This window comes from Eupeodes corollae, chromosome 1, assembly GCF_945859685.1.
Source record: "Eupeodes corollae chromosome 1, idEupCoro1.1, whole genome shotgun sequence".
Lineage (NCBI taxonomy): Eukaryota > Metazoa > Arthropoda > Insecta > Diptera > Syrphidae > Eupeodes > Eupeodes corollae.
The window spans coordinates 70351669-70379121 of NC_079147.1; the positions used below are offsets into that span (position 1 = coordinate 70351669).

General features: G+C 36.5%; 1 protein-coding gene and 1 pseudogene across 1 annotated transcript; both read left to right on the forward strand.

Annotated features, from left to right (window-relative positions):
• Window positions 1-17740: 17740 nt before the first annotated feature.
• Window positions 17741-20656, forward strand: LOC129940204 (uncharacterized protein K02A2.6-like). The gene has a single exon (XM_056048469.1). It carries the CDS (start codon window positions 17741-17743, stop codon window positions 20654-20656), a length of 2916 nt encoding a protein of 971 aa, XP_055904444.1.
• Window positions 20657-22680: 2024 nt separating this feature from the next.
• On the forward strand, window positions 22681-27192 carry LOC129940214 (homeobox protein Hox-A2-like; annotated as a pseudogene).
• The last annotated feature ends 261 nt before the right edge of the window (window positions 27193-27453 follow it).

Sequence of the window (27453 nt, forward strand, 5' to 3'; positions counted from 1 at the left end):
GCTTAATTACACCAAGGTCTTCATTCAAAGAAAATGCACTATGTTCGATGAGTCCCAACGGACAACTATAGCATCATAATCAGCGAACAAATAAATTATGCAGTGTTTTACAAAAGAAGAAAGTTAATTCACATGCATTGAAAATAGTAGGGGACCGAGAATAGATCCCTGTGGTACTCACTACTATTTAATCGAAATTCGGAAAGAGCTTTATTGAATTCAACAGCGTTATGTAAGAGTTTATTATTCGGAATGCACTAGAAGAAAAGTTTTAGAGTTTTTCACAAAATAAAGAAGTACCCGTGACATGATGGTTAGTGCGTTGGACTTGTCAAAAGTGGCAACGTAACTTCTACCACAACATTCACAATTAAAAATGGTCTTCAACAGGGAGCTGTGAATTCGCCGATTCTCTTCAGCATTTACACCAGCGATCTGATAGGTAGTCTTACAAAGGCAATTGCGTACGCCGACGACGATCTAATTGCGTACAGAACGGCCCGAAAGGTTGAGGTTATTAGAATTCTCTTGCAGCGGGATTTCGACAAGATTCAGGGATATTGCGACGACTGGAAACTGAAAATAAATGTCCAGAAGTCAGAGACAATTCTGTTCCGGACTCCGTTGGCTAGGGCCACGAGGGATACGTGTAAGAATTAGCGCAAGATGGTCATCGTTGATCTTCACGGGCAGCCATTAGCGAGCAAAAGTGTAATAAAATACCTCGGTATCTGGTTAGATCAGTATTTATATTTCGACAGACATAGACAGAGCTCTGAGCTCTGACCAGGGCCAGAGGAGCCTTCGCTCTGACGAAACGGCTGTTTTTTAGCAGTCGGCTTGACCCCAGAGTGAATGTAATTTGCTACATGGCCCTCATACGGCCAATGATCGTTTATGGTTGTCCTGTGTGGTTCAACGTTGCCCCTTCCCAGATGGAGAAGTTGCGGGTGTTCGAGCGGCAGTGTTTACGACGCTGTACCGGCTTATTTCGAACAGCCGAGTCTTCTTATGTGCATTACTATTCTAACGAGGTCCTATACAACGGGGCTCGAATCAACAGAATTGACAATTTCGTGATAAAACTCGTTCGAGGTCACATTGCAAGAGCTATGTATTCGACCAACAATTTAATTTTCGGGGCGTTCTATCCGAACGACGAGTATTTTGAAAGTGCACGCTTGAGTGGCTTCATTCCACCAGAGGCTTTCTTTTTTTTTAGACAAATGCGGTCTGATACAGGATAGATAGGCAGTTCCGTTAATCTACCACGTCAGACGAAGAACCGTTGATAGGCGACTCCTGTACAATCGGGTCGTCATGGCTCAAGGTGGAGCAGAGCTCCTTCAGTTCAGTAGGGCTGTGTCCGAGCGGGACCGAACTGATAGGGTGAAGCAGGAGAACCAGTTTTGGTGGCTTCAATCGGCACTTGAAATTGGGTAGTCGGGATGGGTTTTAAGCCTTGGCCGGCTTACATACTTGTTTTATAGTTTTAGGGTTTAATTTTAAGTAGAATAGGCATGGTGGCATGAACAAAACAAAAATACAAAAAAAAAAATAAAAAATATAAAAAAAAAAAAAAAATACGAAACATTAACAAAAAGCATTAAAAAAAAATAATTAATAAAAAATAAAAAAAAAACAAACAAAATATGAGAAACAAAAATGTTAGATAGTTAGATTTGCTGCTGTGGTTGTTCTAGTTTTAAGTAGTTTATAGGTAGAATAGGTAGTTTAAGTTAGCTTTAAGTTTTATTTAAGGACCTTATTTTAAGTAGTTTGTAAGTAAAAATAAAAAAGGATATTGATATTAGTTTTTTTTTGTCAAATTTTCTAATGAATACAAAAATAAATAAAATTAAAATGAAGTAAAATAGATCTTAGGGCCGAAGGGCATTAGTTTTAAGTGTTATAGTTTAACTTAGAGTGTCCATATGGGACCATTAAGTTAGTTGTAAGTTATGGATAATTAGGCTAGTTTTATGAATTTATGTCTAGATTTAAGATAGGTTTAAGAATGAATTAATAAAAATGAATTTAAAAAAAAAAAAGTGCGTTGGACTGTCATGCGAGAGGTCTTGGGTTCGACCCCTGCCTATGCAATCTAAAGTTTTTTTTCACGGGTTTTGCTTCTTGCGAGGAATTGACAAATTTTCTAAGAGCAATTCTGGTCATTAAAAGTGCTTTCTCAAATTTGCCGTTCGGATTCGGCTTTAAACTGTAGGTCCCTTCCATCCCTGATAGCAGTAATCGCACACAGGAATGTTTAAGAGCTTTCAGTCATTAGGCCCTAGTTCACACAAGGACTGTTGCGCCACCCAATGTATTAATTTATTTATTATTAAAGAATGGTTAACCATATCAAAAGTCTTTGAAAAGTCCAAAAGTATTAAAAATTGTGTGGGCTGAAAATCGACGGTCTTTCAAATATCCTCTGTGACATTTATCAACGTTTGAATACAACTATATTTCCTACGGAAGCCGGACTGGTAGTAAATTTATAAATGTTCCTTCTTCTTCTGATTCTTCAAAAATTTCACTGAGGCACCTCTCCTTATCCAGATGGCAGCGGACGAATTTTCGAGATGGAATCAACGGTGGCGTCTACAGTTCCAGTAAGGTTGAACTACTTAGTGAACATCTTATTGGGATTCTTCGACATATTCGGAACCCAGTCCTATAAGGAACGGTTTATCAGGCTTCCCGTCCTGGGAGTTATACTAAGGATCTGGCCCTCCAGGTTGGGGGTTGTGCCGTTGGGGTGATTTCCTGGCCACGTAAAAACATGATAGTTGCGAAGCACCAACATGCATTGGTGAATTAAGGACAACGAACTTTGGATCTGTACGTGGAATGTTAGGTCCCTTAACAGACCACGTGCAGCCGAACAACTAGAGGAAGCCCTAAATTGCTGCAAAGCAGATATATATTACCGCCATCCAAAAAGTACGATGGGAAGAATCGGGCAAACGCAAACTACAAGACTGCGAGACATATTCTTCGAGCTCTTGGAAAATACATATGGAGATTTAGGAGATTTTAACGCCAAGATAGGAAGATTGGTGGCCCATGTGGGGAAATAGCCTACACGAAAGCTCCGACAACGAATTCAGGCTGATCGATTACGCTGCGGGCGAGACCTTCTGGTAGCTAATGCGCAGTTCACACATCTCAATATCCACAAGGGGACATGAAAATCTCCTGATCAATCAACCGTAAACCAGATTGACCACATTGCGATCGACGTACGATACTTCTTCAGTATACGGGATATCCGAATATTCCGAGGGGCCAACATTGACTTGGACCACTACCTTGTTAAAGCCAAGGTACGTCTACGGATATCCCGATCCAAGCCAAAACGAGAAATTACTGTGAGAAGATTCGACGTAAGACGGCTTCAATCGAGAATAATTCCGATCGAGTTTCTAATAACCTCTTAGGGAGTCCTATGTTGCCTGCATTAAGCATTGAAACCAGGGGCAACATTACCTTGCAGCCATCAGAGATGCCGCCTCTGAAGTACTAGGTTTTACACGGCCACCATAGCGAAACCCCTAGTTTGACGACGAATGCCGGCCAGCGCACGGCGCTGCACAAGAGTACTAAGCCTGCTCGCGAGCCCTGCGCGCAGAAGAGGAGAGAAGAGATAGAGTTATGTCACAACAGGAATGAGGTTCGCAAATTTTACCAAAAGGTAAAAAAAAAATCCCAAGTTTACCAGCCACAAACCAAACCCTGTAAGGACGATCAGGAGAACATCGCAGTCTATGTTGATAATATGGAAAGATCACTTCTCCAAATTATATAACGGCGATGACGAACCGAATTCCGCTGTAAGGGAGATAGAACCACTCAACCTAGGCGACGCAGATCAACAATTTCACCTACCCGACCTTGACGAAGTGAAGATAGCTATACCTATCTAAACTTAAGTCAAACAAAGCTGCTGAGGCTGACGACATCGGTGCCGAACTATTCTAAGCAGCAGGCGATGACTTGGTAGGGAGCAAGCTCCAACTCATCTGCAAAATATGGTCGGATGAAAGCATGCCCGATGAGTGGAATCTCAGCATAGTTTGCCCGATATATAAGAAAGGAGAATCTTAATTGCGCCAACTACAGAGGTATCAGTCTCCTGAACATTGCATATAAGATTCTGAAGCCATTCGTCAACAACCTGATAGGTCCTTATCAGTGTGGTTTTAGACCAGGAAGGCCCACTATTGACCAAATATTCACACTACCGCAGATCTTCAAATCGATACGCACCATCTCCCTATCGGTTTTAAAGCCGCGTATGACAGCATCTATAGGAAAAAGCTCTACAGAGCAATGCCTAGTTTTGGCATCCCTGTCAAAATTATCCGTTTGTGAAGATTGACGATGGAGAAGGTCGGAAAAGATCTCACCGATGCATTTGATGTAAAAAAAGGTTTTAGGCAAGGCGATGCACTGTCATGCGACTTCTTCAATATCGTTCTGGAAAGAATTGTGCAAAACGCAACCATCAACACTAGAGGCACAATCTTCCAAAAATCCATCCAATTATTTGGATACGCGGATGATATTGACATAATTGGAAGATCAAAGCGTGATGTCAGTGTTTTGTGGTCAATGAGGGCAACATCAAGTGTATGCTGTCATCAAGAAAGGACATTAAACAACGACGTCTTTGACAAAACGTCACCATCGAAAGACGTAACTTTGTGGTAGTAGAGGACTTTGTCTACCAAGGCACCGCCATAAACACAGACAACGATTCCAGCGCTGAAATCAAACGAAGAATAACTCTTGATAGTCGCTGCTTCTTTGGATTAAGAAGGCAATTGAGAAGTAGAGTCCTCTCTCGAGCTTCTAAAATCACCATCTATTAGAAACTCATCATCCCGGTTCTCATTTATGATGCTTTGAGAGAAAAATTCTTCGGGTGAATTTTGGTCCCATACGCATAGATGGAGATTGGATGAGAGGATATAACGACGAACTGTACGGGCTGTACAGCGACACTGACCTAGTTAACAGAATCAAAGTCCAGTGTTTTAGATGGCTAGGTCATGTAGAGCGAATGGACATCAACCTCCAGCCCGGAAGATCTTTGAATCCAATCCCGAGGGACTTCGCAGTAGAAAAAGACCGCGACTCAAGTGGCGCACGCAGGTGGATGAAGACGTCAACCAACTTGGCCTGCGAAATTGGAAACAGCTAGCTAGAGACCGAGATGGCTGGAGACGCATGTTGTGAGTAAGTAAGATGTCATTGTGGCTTTTCTGAGTATTGAGGCAGACGCCACAAAAATGGGCTTAACGGTTAATGAGGCAAAACAACGAACATGCTGTCATCAAGGAAGGGCCTTCAATACCGACGACGTCTCGATCATAATCATCTCCATCGACAGAGGTAACTTTGGGGTCTTTGTCTACCAAGGCTCCGCTATGAACACAGAAAACAACACCAGCGCTGAGATCAAACGAAGAATTACTCTTGCTAACCGCTTTTGCTTTGGGCTAGGAAACCAATTTAGTCACTCGAGCAACCAAAGTGTCGCTTTATCATGCCCCAGCACCGTATAATAGGACGGAGATGGTTATGGTAGGGGACTATGACAAAAGTTGATGAAAGCACCTTGGGTTGTTTGTGAGGGAGTGCGATCTACGGTCCGGTATGCATAGAAGGTAAGTGGATTAGAAGATGGAACGACGAGCTGTACTGGCTGTACAGCGAAGTAGACTTAGCCAGAAGACTGGAGATGAAGACATCTACAGTCCCTGACTTTTTTTTCTCAAATAAGTTTCTATGGACCGGTCGTGTGGCATTGAGCTCAATTTTGCATAAAAATGCAACAATAAATCCATTCTTGAATGTTAAAAATATTGCGTATAATCTAATAATTATACAAATTCTGCAGTGACTGTATTTAGGGACCGACCTAGATGGAGAAGTTTGTTGGGTAAGGTCCTTGTTCAATCAGGACTATAGTGCCACTTTAAAAATGTTACCTAGAGCCTGATGTTGTTCAATGCTCATCTACATCTAAAAACTCTCAAAAGGCGGTTTTCCTAGATTCTTAACCCTAGAAAGTTAACCTACGTCTATTGGACGTACAAATCATGTGTATCTCTTATGGCCTATGAAATATGGTTATCTTTCTAGGGTTAAGCTAAATGAACGAAATAGTAAGTTCCTACAAAGTAGTTCTTTTCGTTTTTGCCATCACGCACCGAAATAAAACACCAATCCATGGTCCACAAAAAAGTCCTTTCAAGCTCATAGAAATTCATTTGCTAGTTAATTCGTATACATAAATAGCGAACCACACTTTTCCATTAATTATTTCGAATGAAACTTATTTTCAATATCTCACTCACTAAAAACCACAAATGAATATATCAGTCAAATAACTAAGTTTTCTCGTTAACTTGAACCACTGATCCGTATTTAACTTAAACTTTTTAATTTAATTTTTCATGGTATAAAAATATAACCAACAAAAAAAGTAAAACAATTCCACATCACCAAGAAATATAAATGATATAAATTAACCCTCAAAAACAAAGAAATTCTTATCTTCATAATACCTCCTACGTTACATATCTAAAAACACCATCAGAGAGCTACTCTATCTATGTATGCGTGTTGATACGTAGATATGTATCTTATGTGTAAACATGTCACATTTAATTACAATACCATAATTAAACTCTAAAATCCATTACAACTTCTGGAAATGTACATATATTTGATGGAAGAAAACTTTTCCTCCTAAAATACTTTTGTGTTTTCGCCCTCAAACCAAAATTCCAAACTGTTTCCAAATTTTATCTGTATCGTATCTTACCTATAGACTATACGCAACATATGTATATTCTTCTGAAGGATGTTTATACAGGAGCATCTTTCACTGCGTATATAAGTACCAACCAACTAATTCAGTTACTATAAAGTTCCTTTTAAACATCCTCCCCTCCAAATGCATATTCTAGAATCTACCAACATCGCAGACTTGCACTCCAAACCACACCAAGCGAAGGACTCAGATTCTAGAGCAACTAAAACTACCGCATCCATAAATGCGAGCAAGATTATCCAAACTTTGGGAACCGAAAAACCCCAAGTCACAGTAGTTAAAACCTTATACTCGAAATGTAGCAGAAGGTTTACGGTATACCTATAGCATAGGTCTTTTTATTTGCCTCAAACGTACTCGAACCTTTTACAACGTATATAATGTATGAGCCATATGGCATTGGTGAAGATACGAGTATAAGCTACTTTAGAGAACCTTATCCTTACAATAGCGCACGTGTTTCTTGGCACAGGAAACGAACGAACGAATGAAAGAAAGAAAAATAATAAAAGGAAAACATAAAAACTGCAAAAATCATAAAAATACACAACCCGAAAAAATTAACAATGCGGTCGAAATATTGTACGAAAAGGATACATTATCAGGATGTTATTTTATTTTTGCGACTCGACTATATAAGGGTTAGGGTCTGATGTCTACCCTTTTGTGCAACAAAATATGGTTTCCTCTTTTACATGTATCCACACTTACATAAGAAAAAACAATAAAATGTCTTCCACCATCATATCCCTGAGCGCCTCCTTCTTCAACATGACGCCAATAACAGTCCTTTGCAATGCGCGTTTAGTGGTGGGTATTCTCGAAGGGTGGGCACTTTGGTGTGGGAAGTTTCATATTAAATGGGAAAAACTCTTTAAGATTGTACCCAGTATCCATCTGGGTTAAATTTAAAAGGTCATAAGTTATATCCTTTGAGAAATTCGGTCTTGTATATGTTTCCAATAGACAGGGACAAAATGACACAGTTTTAAAAAAAAAAACTCCTCCAGCATTACATTGACTATTCATCTCTGAAGAAGTCGTGTCGTGCGGTGTTTGTAAAAAAGTTTTGCCAACATCAACACTCCAATTTTAGACTCAGAATCAGACACAGGTCCTGGTTCCATAGATTTCGGTTTCATGCAAAAAAACAAAATAGAACACACACACACAGAAAAAATAAAACAAGGATTTTCAAATGAAATAGGAATATTTTAGATTGTGTCGTTGTGTGTTTCGCTTGGAATTGGCTGGTTTTTTGTTTCTGTTTCAGAGATTCCAGGACATATTCAGCTTTGTCACAGAAATTAAATGAGTCAAAAGGAACACAACACAACACTAAACCTAAACCTAAAAAGTTCTTCTATAACGTTTGTGCTATATTCAACGACCAAGAGTAGCAATATCAGAACAACCATAGTAGCAGAAGTTGTTGGATTCGATGGAGCTGGCGATGGAGGAGAAGAATAGAAAACAGGACGTGTTGTATGGTTTATGTGGGGCAATTCAAAACAGGAGCAAAACCTTGAACTACTACCATAGAGAGCTATGCTATAAAATATTTTGGCTCGGGGAAAAGTTATCTGCACATTCACAGATCTCGTTTTTATTCACGAATTTTAAATCAATACTTAGATTTATTAGCGCAAAAGGGACATAAAGACATGATATCGCGGGTTTTTAGGAATAAATAGCTGAAATGGGGTGTGGAATATCATCAATTCTATTCCTGCCTCTGCATTCCTAAATGTTCTTTTCAGAACAGACATTGCTGTAGTTTTTTGTTCGGTCTTTCTTCTACGACTTGCTCCATGCTGTCGTTATAAAATTTCACGAGGATTGAATTACTATGCTTTAGTTACATCTTTATATAACTTCTAGGCAACTCCTATTCAGAGTCAGCTGAATTATATACCCTATCCCATAATATAGCAATGCCATCACATAGAAAACCCATCAAATATCTGATGATGCGGGGTGATGTGGTATGGTGCGGTGTGGTGGTGTGTAGAAATTTCTTGTAAAGTACGGAATTTATCAGTTTTGAAATGATGGGAGGTTGAGAATCGTTCATCAATTTTTTGTCTTCTACAAAATGTAAAACACACAAAAAGGAAATACTGAGGAAAACGTGACCTTTACGACTCTTAAGAATTGTTTTGGCAACTTTGTTTTTGCTAGAAGGAAAAGCAGGAGTCGTAGTTTGTGACAGTATTGATTGCAAGTAACAAATTACACGAAGTTCACTTCTTTGCGAAGGGTGAAGAATGCTTATAAAATAGCTGAAGTTTGTTAGTACTTATTTAAAAGTGAAGAAAAAGTCCTTGAAGTTCTGTCAAAGTGTCAAAGTATTGATTTCGATGATATTTTAAAAATGTAGGTGGAGAACTCTGACTTGAAACATACCAAATTGTTGTGCAGTCTTCAATCACTGCGGTATTAAACAAAATTGTATTTACTTGTATGAGTCTATAATAAAGTTGTTTACTTCCGCTAATACTTAACTAATAATAAGAAATACATATTACTCTCCGTTATGTTTAAATTAAAACTTTGGACCGAAAAATTCTGATATTTTTTGTCTTCAAGAAATAATTATGCCAATCAGTTATCAACACGTCGTCGTCTTTAAGGTCTTTGAGGCTATCTTCTTAGCTTAATGAAACCACTTCGATTTGATTACAAAACGTGAAAGGCTGATTACGTTAACATGATTGATATCGTTTAGAAGAACTCTTCTATAGGTAAGTCTTGGTTTTTCAGCTAGAGCAGTGCACGTGCAGATAAGGTATAGAACTGTTTCAAATGTTGTACCAAATGACGTAGTTTAACAAAGATTCAATGTTATAAGTATCGAAACCAAGAAGCCATAATTTAACTAATTTTAAGAACTGTGGACGGTTTCTAATGCTTCGTAATTCAGCTGGAAGACTGTTGTATAATTTGCGAGGCACGATAGTGTAAGAATTCCTAAAAAGTGTAGTTCGAAAAATGTTTGATCGTACCGAGTTAGAATTTCTCATTTTATATGTATTACTCAAAGGCTTTCCAAATAACCACTCCTCATAAACAATATCTTAAAATAAAACAAGTGTCTTAATGGAAGAATACCTGTTTGTCTAAATAGATCTGGAGAGTGAGTGAGGCGGGCAGCGTTGCATATTTTTCTTAGGACACTTTTTTGAAGAACTGATAATTGTTTGATTTTGTTTTTGAGTATGCACCTCCCCAACAACTGATACCATATTGTAATTTCGAGTGGAAAATACCATAGTAAACCTTTCTTAACGTGGAGAATGAACAATATTTTTTTTTAAACTTAAAAGCATCTTACGGTTGAAGGAAGATATTGCTTTAAATCCATAATGTGCCCAGTCCATTTTAAATGTTGGTCAATTTTGACACCTAAATACTTAAAATCTTTCACTATTTCTATATTGAAGCATGTACTGCAGCAGCTTTCTTCAGAATTGAATGTATTTATTAAATGAGGTACTAGACATTTGCTTTTGAACAGTTTAAAACTCAAGAGTCATTTAGTCCATTGCTGAACATCATAAGTTTGGATTTGTTACTGACTAAAAGTTTATAGTCCGCAAACCATAGCCTTAATAAATGTACATCATGGTTTATATCCGAAACCAAATTTAATGGACTAAATGAATTGTATCAAATTGCTATATCATCAGCAAATGCGTTAACTTTCCCTAAAAATGGCAGATTGAAGATGGAATTTATATAAATCAAGAAAAGAATGGGCCCAAGAACTGATCCTTGTGGGACTTCCCAGTTAATATATATGGAATCACTTAGAAAATTACCTACTTTGACTATCTGAGACCTTTTACACAGGTAGGATTCAAACCAATTGTAGATGAATCCTCGGAAACCAACATCATACAATTTTTTCAAAAGGATAGAGTGACTGACCATATCAAAGGCTTTTGTAATGTCAACAAAAAGCGCAGCACATTTCATTTCCACACCTTGTTGTATTCAACAGCAGAAATTTAATAAAGCATCTTCTGTTGACATTCCCGATCCAAATTGTGAGGGGCTAAAGTAAGATTCTGCTTTTTATAATTTTTTCAAAAATTTTTGAAAGTGATGGTAATAATGAAATAGGTCTGTAGTTCTTTACATCCTTTTTGCTCCCTTTTTTGAAAATGGGTATAACACAAGCAGATTTTATCTCATTTGAGAAGACACCTGAAAAAACACTTTTATTAAAAATATGCTTCAAAACATCCACTAAATATAAAGCAGTTTTTTTTTAACAATGTATTAGAAACGCGTAATTTTAGATTTGTATTAAGCGGATTATCGAGCTTATATGCGATCTGCTTAGACATAGCGAGCACCTTGAGCGCTTTAGGGTAGGCAAGATGTTTTTTCGCGACCTTACACTTGGTGATGTTATTCCTCCTGATGTTGGCATTCTTTACAGTATCTTGCATTAGCAATAGTTGACATGTAGCCATTGCGACATGATAGCATTAGCCAAATGTACCATTTGTGGCGAGCTCATCTGCCTTACGATTTCCTGCAATGTGTGTATGGCTGGCACCCAGCAAAGGTGAATATTAAACTGCCATCTCCATTAAAGATGATCGATATAGTCCAGAGATTTGATAGCTGCCTTTTTATCTAAAAAAAGACGAATATCAGTTCTTGATATCACGTTTTCTTTAAGACCGCACAAGTCTTCTTTTATCACCAAAAGTTCCGCCCGAAACAATGATTGGAAAAGCGAAACGAGAGACTTAATTTCAGTCGTTTAGAACACAAACCTCCAGCAATCCCTTGATTTGTGTTTTGATCCATCCGTGTAAAATTAGATTGACTTGTCTTCCAGGAATGCCTCTTCCTCTTAGAGAGATCTGGAAGGTATAGAAATCTGAAAGTATCTGTCGAATTGCAGTAGGGGTGTAGATGGTATTGTCTGTGTGCTATGGAATTGATTCTAAATACAAAATATTTTGGTAGTTTCTCATTAATGCTTCATTGAACTACAACCAGCAAACGAGTTGGACAGATTAACGCATTAGGCGTTAATGAAATAAATCTACCTTAGATTAAGTGAATTCTGATATATTCAAAGTGGGGTACCCAACAATTGCATCTTTCCAGTTCGTCGTTGATGAATATTATGCATAAGGACGTGCATTTATACGCTAACGAGGTGCAATTGACAGAAGAAATAAAGCCACTTTATCATTTCAAGATTCGTCAATGGTCAGAATGGTGGCAAGAAATGACAATAGTGAATTATCAACTTTCGAAGAAAGGCATCTTCTGGGATGAAGCACATTTTCACCTCAGTGGATTCGCAAATGATAATCCAAGAGTGATTGTCGAAAACCCAATGCAAAGACAATCTATCTAGAGTGTCCTTGACCCAATGGACTGGCGGCATCATCGGGTAGTATTTTTTTCCAAAATAAGATCGGTGAGGCAGATACTGTGTATTGGAGATATGGATGTGGACAATATGTGGTTTTAATAGGACAGTAGAAACACTTTCTACACAGCTAACGAAACAATGGCAAATGCTTTGGGCATTTTTTGAGAATCTCAATTTCGTTATTATCTCACGTGTTGGCAATGTCAACTGACCGTCAAGATCATGTTATTTTACACCGTTAAACTTCTTTTTTTGGTGTTATTTGTACCAAAAGGTGTACGTCGATGGGCCAGCAAGGGTGAGATAATTCAGCACATTTACGGCGTAGTACCTCGATTATCAATGTCATCCAAAGTTTGGAATATCGGATGTTGATATCTCTCGGAGGTCGCGGTGAGGATTTGGCCTATATTTTATATAATACAAATAAATGACAATAATTTCCAAAAGAATATGTGTTTTATTAAAAATCAACATCGGCCCTTAAAATATAATAACCCATTAAAAGGCTAAGAGGTAAAAAATGTTCAAAGTTATTTTATCAAATTTCAAGACATGTGCTTTTCTCTGATACTGAACTTAAAAAATCGCCATTCTTATTTGTCGTATAAGCCAATAACTTAACGTTTCTATAGATCGTTTTTAAACCTCAAAGTTGTAGTTTGCTTATTTTGTTGAGCCGAATTACAGTGATTTGTATGGTTTTTGAAGGATTTCTACATAAAGAAATTTGCATGTTATGATTTTTTAATATTGAATAAATTGAGTTTAAGAAAAGTTGTAAAATGGACATTATTATCTCCTAGTTCTATACTGATGCAGGCTCGTTTAAGTAAAATATCAAAGAAATCGACATGCTTAACATGTTTCGTATTCTTATGGATTCACCTTCTAAATATCCAATTGTCTAGTTGTAAGTTCAATTGCAATAAATTATCGGTCGACACACGGCACCTGGCCAATGTCCATACAGTTAGAGGCACATGAATAACCAATAATAAAATTGTCCTTCCTTTTTTTCATAACAGATGGTTGCATTAACATTAAGCAACGATACATTTGGCATTGACTTCAGAACTTGAGTATTCCTAGGAGAAGCTAATAAGGGAGCTGTTATTAAGCCAAAATACTCAGCATATTACTCTAGGTGTAGATAATTTTTTTCGCTGTACTTAATTTCCTCTAAAATTAAAATTTAAACTTGATTAAAAAATAATTGTTTCCACATATATCATTATGTAAATATCTTATATTTTTTTTTAAAACTAAGATATAAATAAACTTTAATTTTGCGTTTGTTTCGTAACAAATTTATCAATTTCAACTTATAAAAAAGCTTATTTTAGCTTGTCCTTTAAACTATTTCTTGAACCGCTTTAAGCGGTTAGATTTAATAACTTAGTAGAAATATATACTTGTCAAGTTCCAAAGATAATCTGATAAGTTTATCTAATTAAAAAAAAAAAATATTCAAGATGGCACCTCTCAAAATGGTTATCATATACGAGATAGGAATATGAATTCCCATACCTAGAGTTGTAACTTTCAAGATTTCTATTTCATTCGACAGCCGAAGTCTACTTTATTAAACGTGATTGAACGGTACTACAAAGTAATTTAATTGATAAGGTTGTAATTAATTTAATTGAAGAACAAAAAACTTTTTTTATTTACTTCCTTCGGAAGTTATTGTAATGAGTCCGGTTTGTCAAATTGAAAATGTTGACATTTCTCGACGTTTGAAGGTTTTCAACTCGAATATCTTTTTAAAACTTTAAGATAGTACCTTTAAACTAATTTTATCTTTTAAAAAATATTCTTTACAACATTTAGTAACATTTTAAGAAATATCTAATTGACAGTTTTTTTTACAAGAAATAAAAACTTAAAAGTAAATTTAACAATTCAACAAAACTTGGTAAAAATTTATTTTAAACTCAAATATCTTTTCAAAACTTGGTGATATTGGCTTTAAACTTCTTGTATCTTTTAAAAAATATTGTTGTCAACACTCAGTTACATTTTAAGGAAAATCTTATTGTTTACAAAAAATAAAAACCTTACAAAAAAACAATACTAAAACTTGGTAAAAATTTACTTACGATTCAGAAAGCATTGAAAAATTAAAAATATTGTCATCAAACTTGTTTTATTTCACAGAAAATATTGTGTTCGATATTCACCAGTTTTTTTTTTATAAAAGTCCAACAGTCCGGTTTTGCATGAAAATATAAAATCTACCAAAAATAGTACACAAATTTGGTAAAAATAAAATATTTCTTTATATGAACAATATTCTTGGTAGTTTTAAAATTTATAAGTATAATTCAACTAACAACTTTTTTAACAAAAACCCGAAAACCTACAAACCTTTTAAGCAAGGCAAATCGACAGACGAGATGAGAAGTTATCAGTGTGGGTCGCATCCCAGCTCTTTTTTTATGTACAGGCAATGACGTTTATAGTGGAATTAATACCAGAGATATACTGCTTTCGATATTTATTTGTGTAGACAATCATTAGCATCACATTGTTAAAAACGTATTTGACAAAATATCCGACACGTGCCCATCAGTGAATTCAAGCAATGAAATACCAATCGAAATAAGTGACGAAACGGCAAGTGAACACAGTTTTTTGGATGCCCAAGATGATTTCATTGTTAAAGAATCTTCAGAAGGAATCATATCTGAGAGAGGAATAAGACAATCTACCAGAATAAGAAATCCACCTGAAAGATACAATTATCTATCGTACGTGGCCAGCAACAATGATAAAGATCCAAAGACAGTCGCTGAGGCAATGAAGAGCGAACATATGTCTGAATGAATGAACGATGAATATACCTGTTTTTTTGAAAAATGGCACTTGGGAAATAGTTTCTTTACCAAAAGCAAAGAATGCCATAAATTCCAAATGGAAATTTAAGACGAAAAAAGATGCAAGTGGTAATGTCGAAAAATGTTAAGCTAGATTGGTCGTTAAGGGGTATTCGCAACGTCAAGGGATCGATTATCAACAAATATTTTCTCCCGTCGCCTTCGTAAGGTACACGTCCATAAGGGTACTTTTAAGTTTGGCTGTACGATATGATTTGAATATCGATCAAATAGATGTTGTGAGTGCTTTTCTGCAAAGTGAACTTAATGAAGAAATGTACATGAATCTCCCTGAAGGTTTCGATAATGTTCAAAATAAAGTATGTAAACTCAAGAAATCACTGTACGGCCTCAAACAAGCTCGCAGAGTTTGGAATAAGAAATTGAATGAAACTTTAATGAAAATTGGACTTAAACACTCAAAAACCGATCCGTGTATTTAGACAAACAGCATAGATAAAACTTTCGTCGCTATTTACGTAGACGACATACTGATTTTTACAAATAACAAAGATGAAAAAAGAATTTTCAAAGGAAAATTGGCTAAGTCATTCGAGATGAAAGATTTTGGAGAAGCTAAATTTGTGCTTGGTATGCAAATAACTCGCGATCGAGAAAAGGGAAAGTTATGGATAGACCAACGGACTTACTTAAAGAATATTCTCAAGCGATTCAACATGGAGGATTGTAATCCGGTATCCACACCTTTAGATATTAACCAAAAACTTATAAAAGAAACACATCAACAAAGCAAACACGAAACTGATTACATGAAAACCGTTCTATATCAAGAAACTATTGGAAGCATTTTATATGCAGTAGTAAATCGCCCAGATTTATCCTTTGCAGTTTTATCAAGATTTAATAATAATCGTTCAAAATCTCATTGGATAGCGGTTAAACGACTTTTCCGTTTTATAAAATGAACAATAAATAACAAGCTAGAATACAATCGAGACATTAAAGGATGTTTAGAAATATTTTCGGATGCTGACTGGGCTAGTGACTCAGATAACAGAAATCAATACCTCTTTAAATACCAAGGAGGACCTTTTTCGTGAAATGCAAGGAAACAACCTACTGTCGCTGTCTCCACCACAGAGGCTGAGTATATGGCCTTAGCCTCAACATCTCAAGAAGCATTTTGGCTTCAATCTTTATTGCGAGAACTAATTAATTAGAATCAAGAACTTATATTGCAATGCGATATCAAGAGTCCAATAAACATATCTCAAAACAACGTTTATCACGCGCGTTCAAAGCACATCGATATAAGGCATCATTTCATTCGAGATCTAATAGAAGATAATAAATTAAAAGTAGATGATATGAACAATTCTCTGAAGCACAAATCCACTAACATCTGAACACGGCTTATCGAACAACTCTGTACGAGCCTACAAGTTTGACAGCTGAAATTTTTCCTTTTTACTTTCTTCTTCCTTGAGCCGCCAACTTGTTAACATCTGCGCATAGAAGAACTTATATTAAATTATAATTAGTTTATACAAATAATTGTTATAAAGTTACTTTACATTTAATTATAAAAGTATTATCATTATTTAACTTTGAATTTCATTTAATTAAACTCGGACATTTCATTTGGCGACGAGAAAAAAAAAGCAAGAACAAAAAAATTGCCAAACTTAACCTAATCGCTTAGTTGGCATGTGCTTGATCATATCAATATATATGTATATCCATTGAATCTTCAAAATGGCAGAACTAGAAGTACTAATTAAGGAGTTTTTGAAATCGCAAAAGGAATACCTTAACGTATTGCAACGAGTTTCCTCAACAAGTGGTTCTACCAAGGTAGCTGTGCCGCAGTTCCAGCAATTTTCTCCCGAGAAAAACACGTGGGACGTTTATATGCAGCAGCTAGAACAACATTTCCTGGCATATAAGGTGGTGAGTGACGATGAAAAAAAAGCTTAATTTTTATCATGGCTTGGTCCAGATATATATAATTTACTTCAAAACCTATTGGGAGGTGGAAAAGTGACTGACAAATGCTATACAGATCTGACAGCAAAGCTCTCAGACCATTTTAAAGAAAAAATTCACATTTCAATGGCTCGTTACGAGTTTTGGAAGTGTCGAATGCGTACTGGCCAAACTTATGCTGAGTGGGTTGCACAGTTAAGAGGGTTAGCTCGAACATGTGGATTCAGTTGTCAAAAAACCAATTGCAACCACGAATTTGTCGATGAAATGATTAGAGATGTAATCATCTTACATACTCCACATGACGTAGTACGTTCAGCTTCACTCCAAAAAACTAACCCTACGTTATCAGAAGTTTTTTCCATTGCGGAAGCGTATGAAGCGACCCAGAAATCGCTTAAGTTTATCAAGTCTGATAGTGTTGAGCCGTTGGAAGTAAACCAGGTTAAGGCAGAGAGTTGGAAGAGTTCTAGAGGTAGAAGCAGAAATAGGTGGCAGGATAAGGAACAATATCGAGGTGGTAGTAAGTACAAAACAAAATCATGTCCACGGTGTTGGACTAGGCATTCAAGAGAGTCCTGTAGGTATGCAAAAGTAGATTGTCGAAAGTGTGGGCGGATAGGGCATATCGCATCAGTATGCTTCAGTAGTAAAGTCAATAAGATGAAGGGTAAAAAAGGGGATACTGAGCATGTTCAAGAAATAGACAGTGTACTTACAGTTGGTGAAATACGTCAAGCAGGCTCAAAGTGGGAAATTTTTGTGAATTTGAACAATCACAAAGTTAAGTTTTTGCTCGACACGGGAGCTAGTTGTTCCCTGATTGGTCTGTCGGGCTATGAAGAGATAAACAAACCTCCGCTTAACGAAACCAGTCGCTCACTTCGCTCATATGGTAATACAACCGTTCCAGTTTTAGGCGAACTACATGTAAATGTCGAATTTGGGGGTCACCATAAACAATTAACTTTATTAGTTGCCGATGTACCATCCGGGCACAATATTTTGGGATTGGATTGGTTCAGTGCATTTGGTCTGGAGATAAAATCTCCAAGTGAGAATATTGTTTTGAATTTAAACTCAGACGTGGACCACGAAATACAAAACCTTTTTTCAAAGCATGCTGAGGTAGCATCTAAGACCTTAGGGTTGTGTAATTCTATGAAAGCACATTTGTATCTAAAACCTAACACTAAACCCAAATTTCACAAAGCGAGACCTATTCCATTTGCTTTAATAGATGCATTCAAGGGAGAAGCTAAGCGTTTAGAAGAAGCTGGAGTTTGGAAATCGGTCAGATTTAGTGAATGGGCCGCGCCTATTGTCGTTGTTTCTAAACGTAATAAGGGCCTCCGCATATGCGGTGACTTCAAGGTTACCATAAATCCTCACTTAGAAGTAGATCAGTTTCCAATTCCAAGACCAGAGGATCTTTTTAATAAACTTGCGGGTGGACAGCGATTTTCGAAAATAGATCTTGCAGACGCTTATCTGCAAATAGAGCTAGATGAGGATTCAAAATCTCTGACTGTCGTAAATACACCACTTGGACTCTACATGTACCAGAGACTTCCCTTTGGAGTGTCAAGTGCTCCAGCTATTTACCAAAAGACGCTAGAACAGGTATTGTCAGGGTTGAATTGTGCTATATATCTGGATGACATATTAGTATCTGGGAAAGATGACAAAGAGCACTTACTTAATCTTGAGGCAGTGTTTAAGAGGCTTTTTGAAAACGGATTGCGAATTAATCGAGAAAAGTGCATATTTTTTCAATCTGAAGTTGAGTACCTAGGTCATTTAATCAACGCACAGGGTATCCGCCCGTCCCAATCCGGAGCTCTTGCAATTAAAAATATGCGCCATCCGACAGACTTGAAAGAATTACAAACTTTCCTAGGTAAAGTAAACTATTATGGAAAGTTTATTCGAAACTTTTCCGAAGTGGCAGCACCACTTAACCGTCTGCGTAAGAAAAATGTACCTTTTATATGGGGCTCGTCACAAGTAAAGGCGTACGAAAATCTTAAACAACAACTGGCTGATGCTACTTGTCTTGTTCATTATCGACCGGAGTTGCCAATAGTTCTAGCAACTGACGCATCTTCCTATGGAATAGGAGCAGTGATAGCGCACATAGATGAAATGGGAAATGAATCACCAATTGCCTTCGCTTCAAAAACGCTCGACATACATCAACAAAAATATAGCCAAATCGAAAAAGAGGCACTTTCTATCATATATGGAGTACAAAAATTTCATCAATACTTATATGGACGCACATTTACGTTGGTAACAGACCATAAGCCATTAGTGTCGCTCTTCAACCCCGAAAAGAAATTGCCTATAATGACTGCCAATCGCTTACAACGTTGGGCGATTATTCTTATGGCCTATACTTACCGCATTAGATATCGGCCTACAGAGAAGCATGCCAATGCTGATGCCTTGTCTCGTTTTCCAATTGGGCCAGATTGCCAGTTTGACCGTAAACAAGAAGAGATCTGCATGGAAATTTCAGAGCCATATTCGGAAAAAGTTGAGTCTTTTCCAATTGCAAAGGCGGATATCGTAGCCTCTATTGATAAAGACATTACCCTTAAAAAAATTCGCAATTTTATACTTTCAGGTTGGCCAGAAAAATTATCAGAGGAAGATCAGGATGTCAAACCATATTTCAATAGAAGAATGTCACTTTCAGAGTATCAAGGGCTAATCTTGCTCCAAACCGAACATCTTCGACTCGTGATTCCAAAAGCTTTTCAGCGAAGGGTAACGGAGATGCTACACGAAGGACACTGGGGCATTATCCGAATGAAACAATTAGCTAGAAGGTACTGCTGGTGGCCAAAAGTGGACCAGGCTATAGAGGAACGAGCTTCCAACTGTAAAGTGTGTCAATCATCTGCAGCAGACCCTCCGAACTTGCGGACCGCACCATTTCACCCTGCCTCAAACGGTGAAGCCGAACGATTTGTCCGCACGTTCAAAACCCATTTCAAGAAAATCTTCAATGAGAACCCCAACAAAGACTTAGCCTTATCCCGATGCCTATCAACTTACCGCACCACCCCAAATCCAAAAACGGGAAAATCACCTGCTGAATTGTTGCACGGGAGACAACATCGTAGTATTACATCGCAACTAATTCCAGAACGTCATTCGAATACTACATCGTCACAAACTCTAACAAACAAGTTCAAAATCAACGAAGCTGTATATGCCAGAAACTTTGCAAAAGGTGATCGTTGGATAGAAGCCACTATTATCAAGCGTATAGGAACCAAGATGTACTTAGTTAAAACGAATCGTGGCTTGTGGAAGCGTCACCAAAATCAGCTCAAATTAAGAAGTGAACCGACTGATTCCTCGTATCATTTTCTTGAAGCAAAAACATCAGTTGATAATTTAAACCAACCACATTATCAGGCAAGTAACTCTCCAAATAATACTAATTCTCTTAGTAATTCCAGTTCAATACAACAATCAAAGTCCATTCTTAAAATGAAGTCTCCAGAAGTGAGCAGCCCTCGGCGGTCTAATCGAGTCCGACGTCCAGTTGTCCGCTTCCAGCCATAAAGATGCAGGGACGTTTAATTGGTGTGGAGCAATGATATGAACAATTCTCTGAAGCACAAATCCACTAACATCTGAACACGGCTTATCGAACAACTCTGTACGAGCCTACAAGTTTGACAGCTGAAATTTTTCCTTTTTACTTTCTTCTTCCTTGAGCCGCCAACTTGTTAACATCTGCGCATTAAAGAACTTATATTAAATTATAATTAGTTTATACAAATAATTGTTATAAAGTTACTTTACATTTAATTATAAAAGTATTATCATTATTTAACTTTGAATTTCATTTAATTAAACTCGGACATTTCAGTAGAATATTTGAAAACTGAAGAGATGCCTGTTGATGTTCTAATAAAATTACTCCCTGCTACAAAACATAACAACTGTTGTACTGTCATTGGTATAAAAGTATACAAAGCTAGTGGGGGTGTTGAAAGTTGAGATTTAGAATTCTCTTCAGAAAATTTTTCAAGATTCTGATCTTGTGAAGAGAGTTGTGCTCATCCGAAAGTTTTGTTCTACAAAATTGAAAGATTTTTCTACCGTAGATGCGTACGTTAACGATGTTGTAAATATATCGTACAAGCTCAGGTCTGTTGGTTGATGAAGAACGGATAGGGTCAATGCTTTTAGCTGGTCTTCCAAACTTCTTCAAGACGATAATTTGGATGCAAGCCAAGATACTGCTTTTGTTGGCAAGAACAAGAAAAACTTTGGGAATAAGAACTTTAAGGATCCTTAATGTTACAACTGCAACGCATTTGGCCATATTGCTGCTAAATGTCCGAAAAAGAATAAGAACCATCAAGAAAAGAAGAATGCGATGTTAGGATGTTTTCCGTCACGGCTCTTGACAAAGAAGAAGAAGAAAATAGTGCATGCTTTTCAAATAAGATGGAAAATCTTAACTCTGAGGTAATTGTTGCAAATAATTCAAAAATGCAAGTCCAAGGTATAGGTAAAGTCGATGTGAAGATATCTATTGGAAAAGTCCTTCACGTTCCTGACTAATGCATTATTCTTTTATTTGTCTCGAAAATTGTTCAGAAGGGTTTTTCAATGATTTTTTCGAAGAATGGTTGTTTAGTGAAAGACCAAAGACCACAAAGACAACAAAGACAACAGACCACCCAATCAAAGTGCATATGTTACAAAAAATGTAGCTTCACACTTTGACCTTTGGCACAAGCGTTGAAAGTTGAGATTTGATACTTTGTTTTTAAATACTTAGTTTATTTTATCGTTATCAATTTTTACTAATTTTTATATGTTTGATGTATTGAAAATAAATATTATTACTGTTCAGAATCTTAAAACATCATCACGGTTCAATAATTATGGCTAATATATTTTTGAATTCTGATCTTTAGCGTATTTCCTATGTATTTTTTAAACTTTACGTCTATTTTCCATTATCACTCGAGATAAAATTAAGCCACATTTAAGCCAAATAAAATAGCTTAAAGTTTCTAAATTAACTTTTCGAAGTTGAAAATGCGAATATTTATTTTGTCTTCATTCTGATTTTACAACTTTGAATCAATTTCTCAAAAGTTTGTTGTCTGCTATATTGAAACTACAATTCACCATCTGAAAAAGTGTTGCAGTTTTTTTTTTAAAAGAAAAACAACAACGATTCACCATAAGAATCACGAAGCTATTACCTATAGAGACAAACTCAACTGACCAATAGCAGCTCAGTATAATTTCTGTCTTCACGCTGGTTGAGGTGTGTTGTTTTTGCATGTTAAGTTGCTAATCTTCATTAGGAACTTGTTCATTAAAAAAATTACCTGTTTAAATGTACATAGATATCCATAAAACGTATCGACATAGTTAGTTTTTGAAAACTACCGCAATGTAATTTCTAAGCACAGTCCTACGACTTTATTTCTAAGGATAACAGCTCAATTTTGAAATCTCCATTTCACTGTTTTTCATCTTTATTTTCATAAAAATTTTTCGCATATCCAACAACAAAAAAATATAAAATATTAATTCTACAGCAATGACTTGATTTACAGATGAATTCCCATTTAGAACCGCGAGCGATTATGGAGAAATCCGAATCCCCCTCACCAAAAAAAGAGAGCTCGAACTCCATTTAGCAGCAATCAATTGATTCAACTCGAAAGGGAAAGGCCAAAAAGTACCTTTGTCGTCCACGAAGAATTGAGACTTCTGCAATCGAACTCTCCGAGAGACATGTTAAGACCTGGTTGCAGAATCGTCGCATGAAGAACAAGAAGGACGCTGCTGGTGGCATCAACGATTACCTCAAGTTTAGTCCAAGCTCCGATATCGGTTCAAGTCAAGGCAATTTGGCACGAATTTCACCACATCATCAAAATTTCGGGAGTCAAAACATAACAATCAAAGCTCAAAATGATGACAAGAGCCATGAAGGTATTGTGCAAAGACTCCCGCAGTACAGTCCCCAGAGGGAGCTAATAACCCATCAGGTGGTTACCCAATGGAAGTTTAACACCAGAACCAACATCAACAGCCCTAGCTGCAGGCAAACTATCAAACTGTCAATGTTAATGCCAATGACATACATTAATCCTTACCAAATGTACCACAACAATAACTCAGCAGACGAGTCATATGAATTCCAACAAATACTTGCCCCATTTCTTCATTCGTTTTGGTGGAATGAGGATTTAAAAAAATCTCCCTTATCATCGATAAAGCCATGTAAAGCTGTCAAAAATTCTGAGACACTTGAATTTAAAATGTCAGACATTGTGCTAGAATTTTTTTTTATTTTGTACTGAGGAACTGGAGGCAATATGGTTCATCTTTCAAGTTCAGGTTTTAAATGTGGAGGCAGATAGGACATTTTTAAGAACTCAAGTGACGAATTGTGTCATAGAACTAACTGGAATTTATAATAGAAGGAATGTATGTTTTTGGCGTCAATTTAAGTAAAACTAAGAACCTGAAATAATTTCATAGTGAAAAAATAGAATTTAGAAGTTTTTCTTTTAAGCCCATTTCTTGCCTAACACACAGTGCAGCTCATAGGAAGCTAAAGCTGTAAAACTGCAACTGATGCTTGTTTCTGAATTAAATATTATTTTTGCTACATACATATACGAAGAAGGAAATTTCTTGCAATATTTATCAACCGCAAGAACAAGAGCAAAAGCATTCCCTATCCTTCCATTCCAGAACGGATATGGCGATTAGTATTTTTGTTTCCTTTTTCATTTTCATAAAAGTTAAGTATAGCATAGGTTAGGTAGATATTTGTTTTTCAAAAAAATATATATGTATGTGTGTACGTGAGTCTGTGGAATTGCGAAAGAGAAAAAGAAAAGTTTTGAAGTTTTTTTCTTCTGAGGACGACGACGAGCAGGACGACAACAAAAACTAAAGGCATGGTAAGGCGAGGTGATGCTGGTGGTTGCCATTTAATGGTCAGAAGCTAATGGAGTCTTAATGCAACATTAATTGGAAGACATTTTCACATTACACTACAGACCGACCCTGCCACCATACCGACCCTACCACCATACCGACCGACCGGAAGTAGCAGGGGTTATTTTGGACCGGCACTGGCAGTTATACATTGTATAATTTTGCAAATGAGCAAAGGATTAAGATACACTCGTATAAATTTTGTCTCACTCATTATTGCCTGCAAGAAAGAGATAAAAGAATAAATAAACAAAAATGGAACTCCTGGGTAATGTTAATGTTTTTTAGCGATGTTCTCGTTATAACCAGCAGGAATATGTGTTCGGGACTTTTGTATGTGTTTTTCGTATCGGAAGTTGAAAGAGCATTCGAAACCACTCAGATTTTTAATTGGGTTTGAACTTTTTAAAAACAAAAAAGTTACAAATAAGCAGTAAAAAAAAGTACCTAATCGTTTTTTGAAACCTTGCCTTGGAGGTATGAGTACTCGTATACTCCTTTTCTTCTACATTACCGATGGCGGGCTTCAGCTTGGTCATTAATAATTGTGTTTGTACCACTTTAATTATCATGTGGCTATGAGGACGATAAAGTTGTCTTGTGTCTTCTAATTTGGGTTTGAAAGTTAACTCTGTTTTTATTTTTTGAATTCTTGTTGCTTTCTGGTTCTGGTGTGTTTTTGTATCTCAATCTCATTATGAACGACACCCTAGGGTTCTACTTGATGGGGTTTGACTATACTGTCCCGGTTTTATGGCAGGATATACTCTTTGTTTTTGTCAAGGGTTTGAGGGGTAATTTTGAGAGCCAGATAATACGAGACACAAAATATATATAAATGAAAACAAATGTTAAATCCTGGAAATTCTTTTCCCTTTTGGTGTTTGTCAGGGTATGCTTTCGGATCATGGTCCTGGCTGTGACAAATAATAATATATGTAACTACCCCAAATGTTTGTCTTATATCCCAGCATGTGCCAACTTGAAGTCATTTTATTCTTTCTAAATAGATTGTTTACGTTCTATCTTTAATTTTAAATAGTATTTGTTTTTATGCCGAGACCGAAACAGGAAACCCAAAGTTTAGCCCTTAAGCATTGATACACTCTATGACTAGGACTAAGGACTACGACAAGGACGACGACGAACGACGACAGTAAAGGCGACAAAGACGTACCTCATCGCCTAAGGTTTGTTTACTTTAGTGGCAATGTGTAATGAGAAATATCTCTGACGGAGGAGAGGACCGGGCCGGCCATCCAGTCAGCCGGCAGCTGCCGGTTTCGGTGTGTACTTAAATTTAAGTAGGTATCTCTTTTATTTTGAAAGGAAAAAGTCCCAAATTAATTGAAGGAAATTGGTATAAATAACGGTTAAGTTGAAATAGAGGGTTCATTCAAGAAAATGAATTCATTTTAAAATGGTTTCAAAATAAAAAGGCCAACAGAGGGGAAGGTAACGGTAGACTGTATATTCAAAGACTTATGTCAAATTTAATATAGTTAACTTGGAAAAATGTTGAAGGTTTGAGATATTTTGAATATGATGTTTTCACAGGAGTTTAGATAATTGAACAGTTAAAGTTAAGTGTAAACAAAAAAATAAAGTCCTTATTTGAAAACTTTTATTGACAACAAACTTTTTTTAAGCAATAAAATACTAATAATGTTTTTTTTTTTGTTTTAGGTCCTGCGTGATGTCCATCATTAAAGTTGGGTGTTTATTTCAAACAATTTTTTTTACGATTGTTTCGAGAAAAACTGTGGGGAGGACTTGATGATGATGGAAGAAGTCGAGCATCCGAGTGTGATTCAAACAAAAATCTATAAACTTTAACGAGGGATGTGTTTACTGTTTGGGAAATAAATAAAAAAGAATTAGTAGTTTAGGAACAGTTTTAATGTATATTATACTGTAGGATTTATGTTAATCCCGATTTAACTCAACAAATCATTTGACATTGAATTAATGAATCCTTTCCCATTTTTGAGTCCGATTTATTCTTATACTCGTATTAAAAAAGATTTACTCTTTTTCCAAAGCTTTGGGTATGCTTTACGTTCTTCGTGCTTAAACTATTTTAGATCACTATAAATGACTATCAAGTTGTCTATGTTCACTTTTACAGTGTGCTTAACTCTCACCAACACCGGGTAGTATAGTCCAATAAACCGTATGTTTCATAAAATTTTTGTTTCTCTATCACTATCTCATAAATAAGAAAATCTACACAAAGGATGTATGAGGAAATTTAATTTCTTCTAAAACGTTTTAAACACTTAACTGCTTCTATTTATATTTTGCGAGAGTAATAGTCGTTGAAGTTTTGGTTATTTTCTAAGATTTAATTCGACAATTATAAAAATTTGCGGTTAAGTGTTGAATGTTTTATATTTCGATGTTGATGAGAGCAAGGAATTAACCGCCATGAACACCTTGTAGATCGGTCAGTACGAACCTTTAAAAACACTTAACATATGCAAAGCCGAATTTTCCAATTAACTACTTCTTGACATTTCAAACACATAGTTTTACTATTCGTTAAGGGCCAAGAGGAACAAATATTCATCACCAAAAACTCAAATGTTTCCCATTCATTGTCTAACTTAAATATCTTAAAATCTACTAAACTGGTTTTAGAATTATTTCTCAGTTAAGGGTCTATTTCATATCCATCTTCTAAACAATGTATGCCTTGTCCACTATTTTAGTTTACTATTAACCACCGTCAACGTGAATTCAGAAAACTTGAGGTCAGCCAAAAACATTTCGGATGTTTGTCATTGTATATGAATACTTAAGAACTACGGAGTGGTCAATGAAGCCCCCTAGGGGCTTTCGCAATCGGGTCCTTGGTTGCTAGTTATCTAACAATCTATTAGTCACAAGCTTGCCGATCTGGGACCCTGTCGCATAAACGGGCACTTTTCCATTTCCAACAGCTAACAATTGTTTGGAAAATTGTGCAGCACTTTTATAATTTTGAAGTTGAACTTCCATATTAGTGGTAAGCGATAATGTTTTCACGTAATTCCACAAAAGCGATGCCTTCAGGCAAGAATTCAATTTATCTGCAGGCGTTCCCCGAGGAATTACTGGCAACGTCTCGCTAAAATCGTCTGCCAACAATATCATCAAGCCGCCAAAGATGTTGTTACTTCGTCGAATATCCTTCAGTGTGAAGTTAAGTATGTTTCAAGTGATTTCTTATGTGCCATTGTGCACTCATCCCAAACAATGAGCTTGCTTGTCATCAACAATTTTCCCATGGCACTGTATCGGGAAATATGCCATGTTGGAGTATCAATTGTGTTTAAATTGAGTGGCAACTTAAGCGCAGAATGTGCAGTACGACCGCCATCTAGAAGAATTGA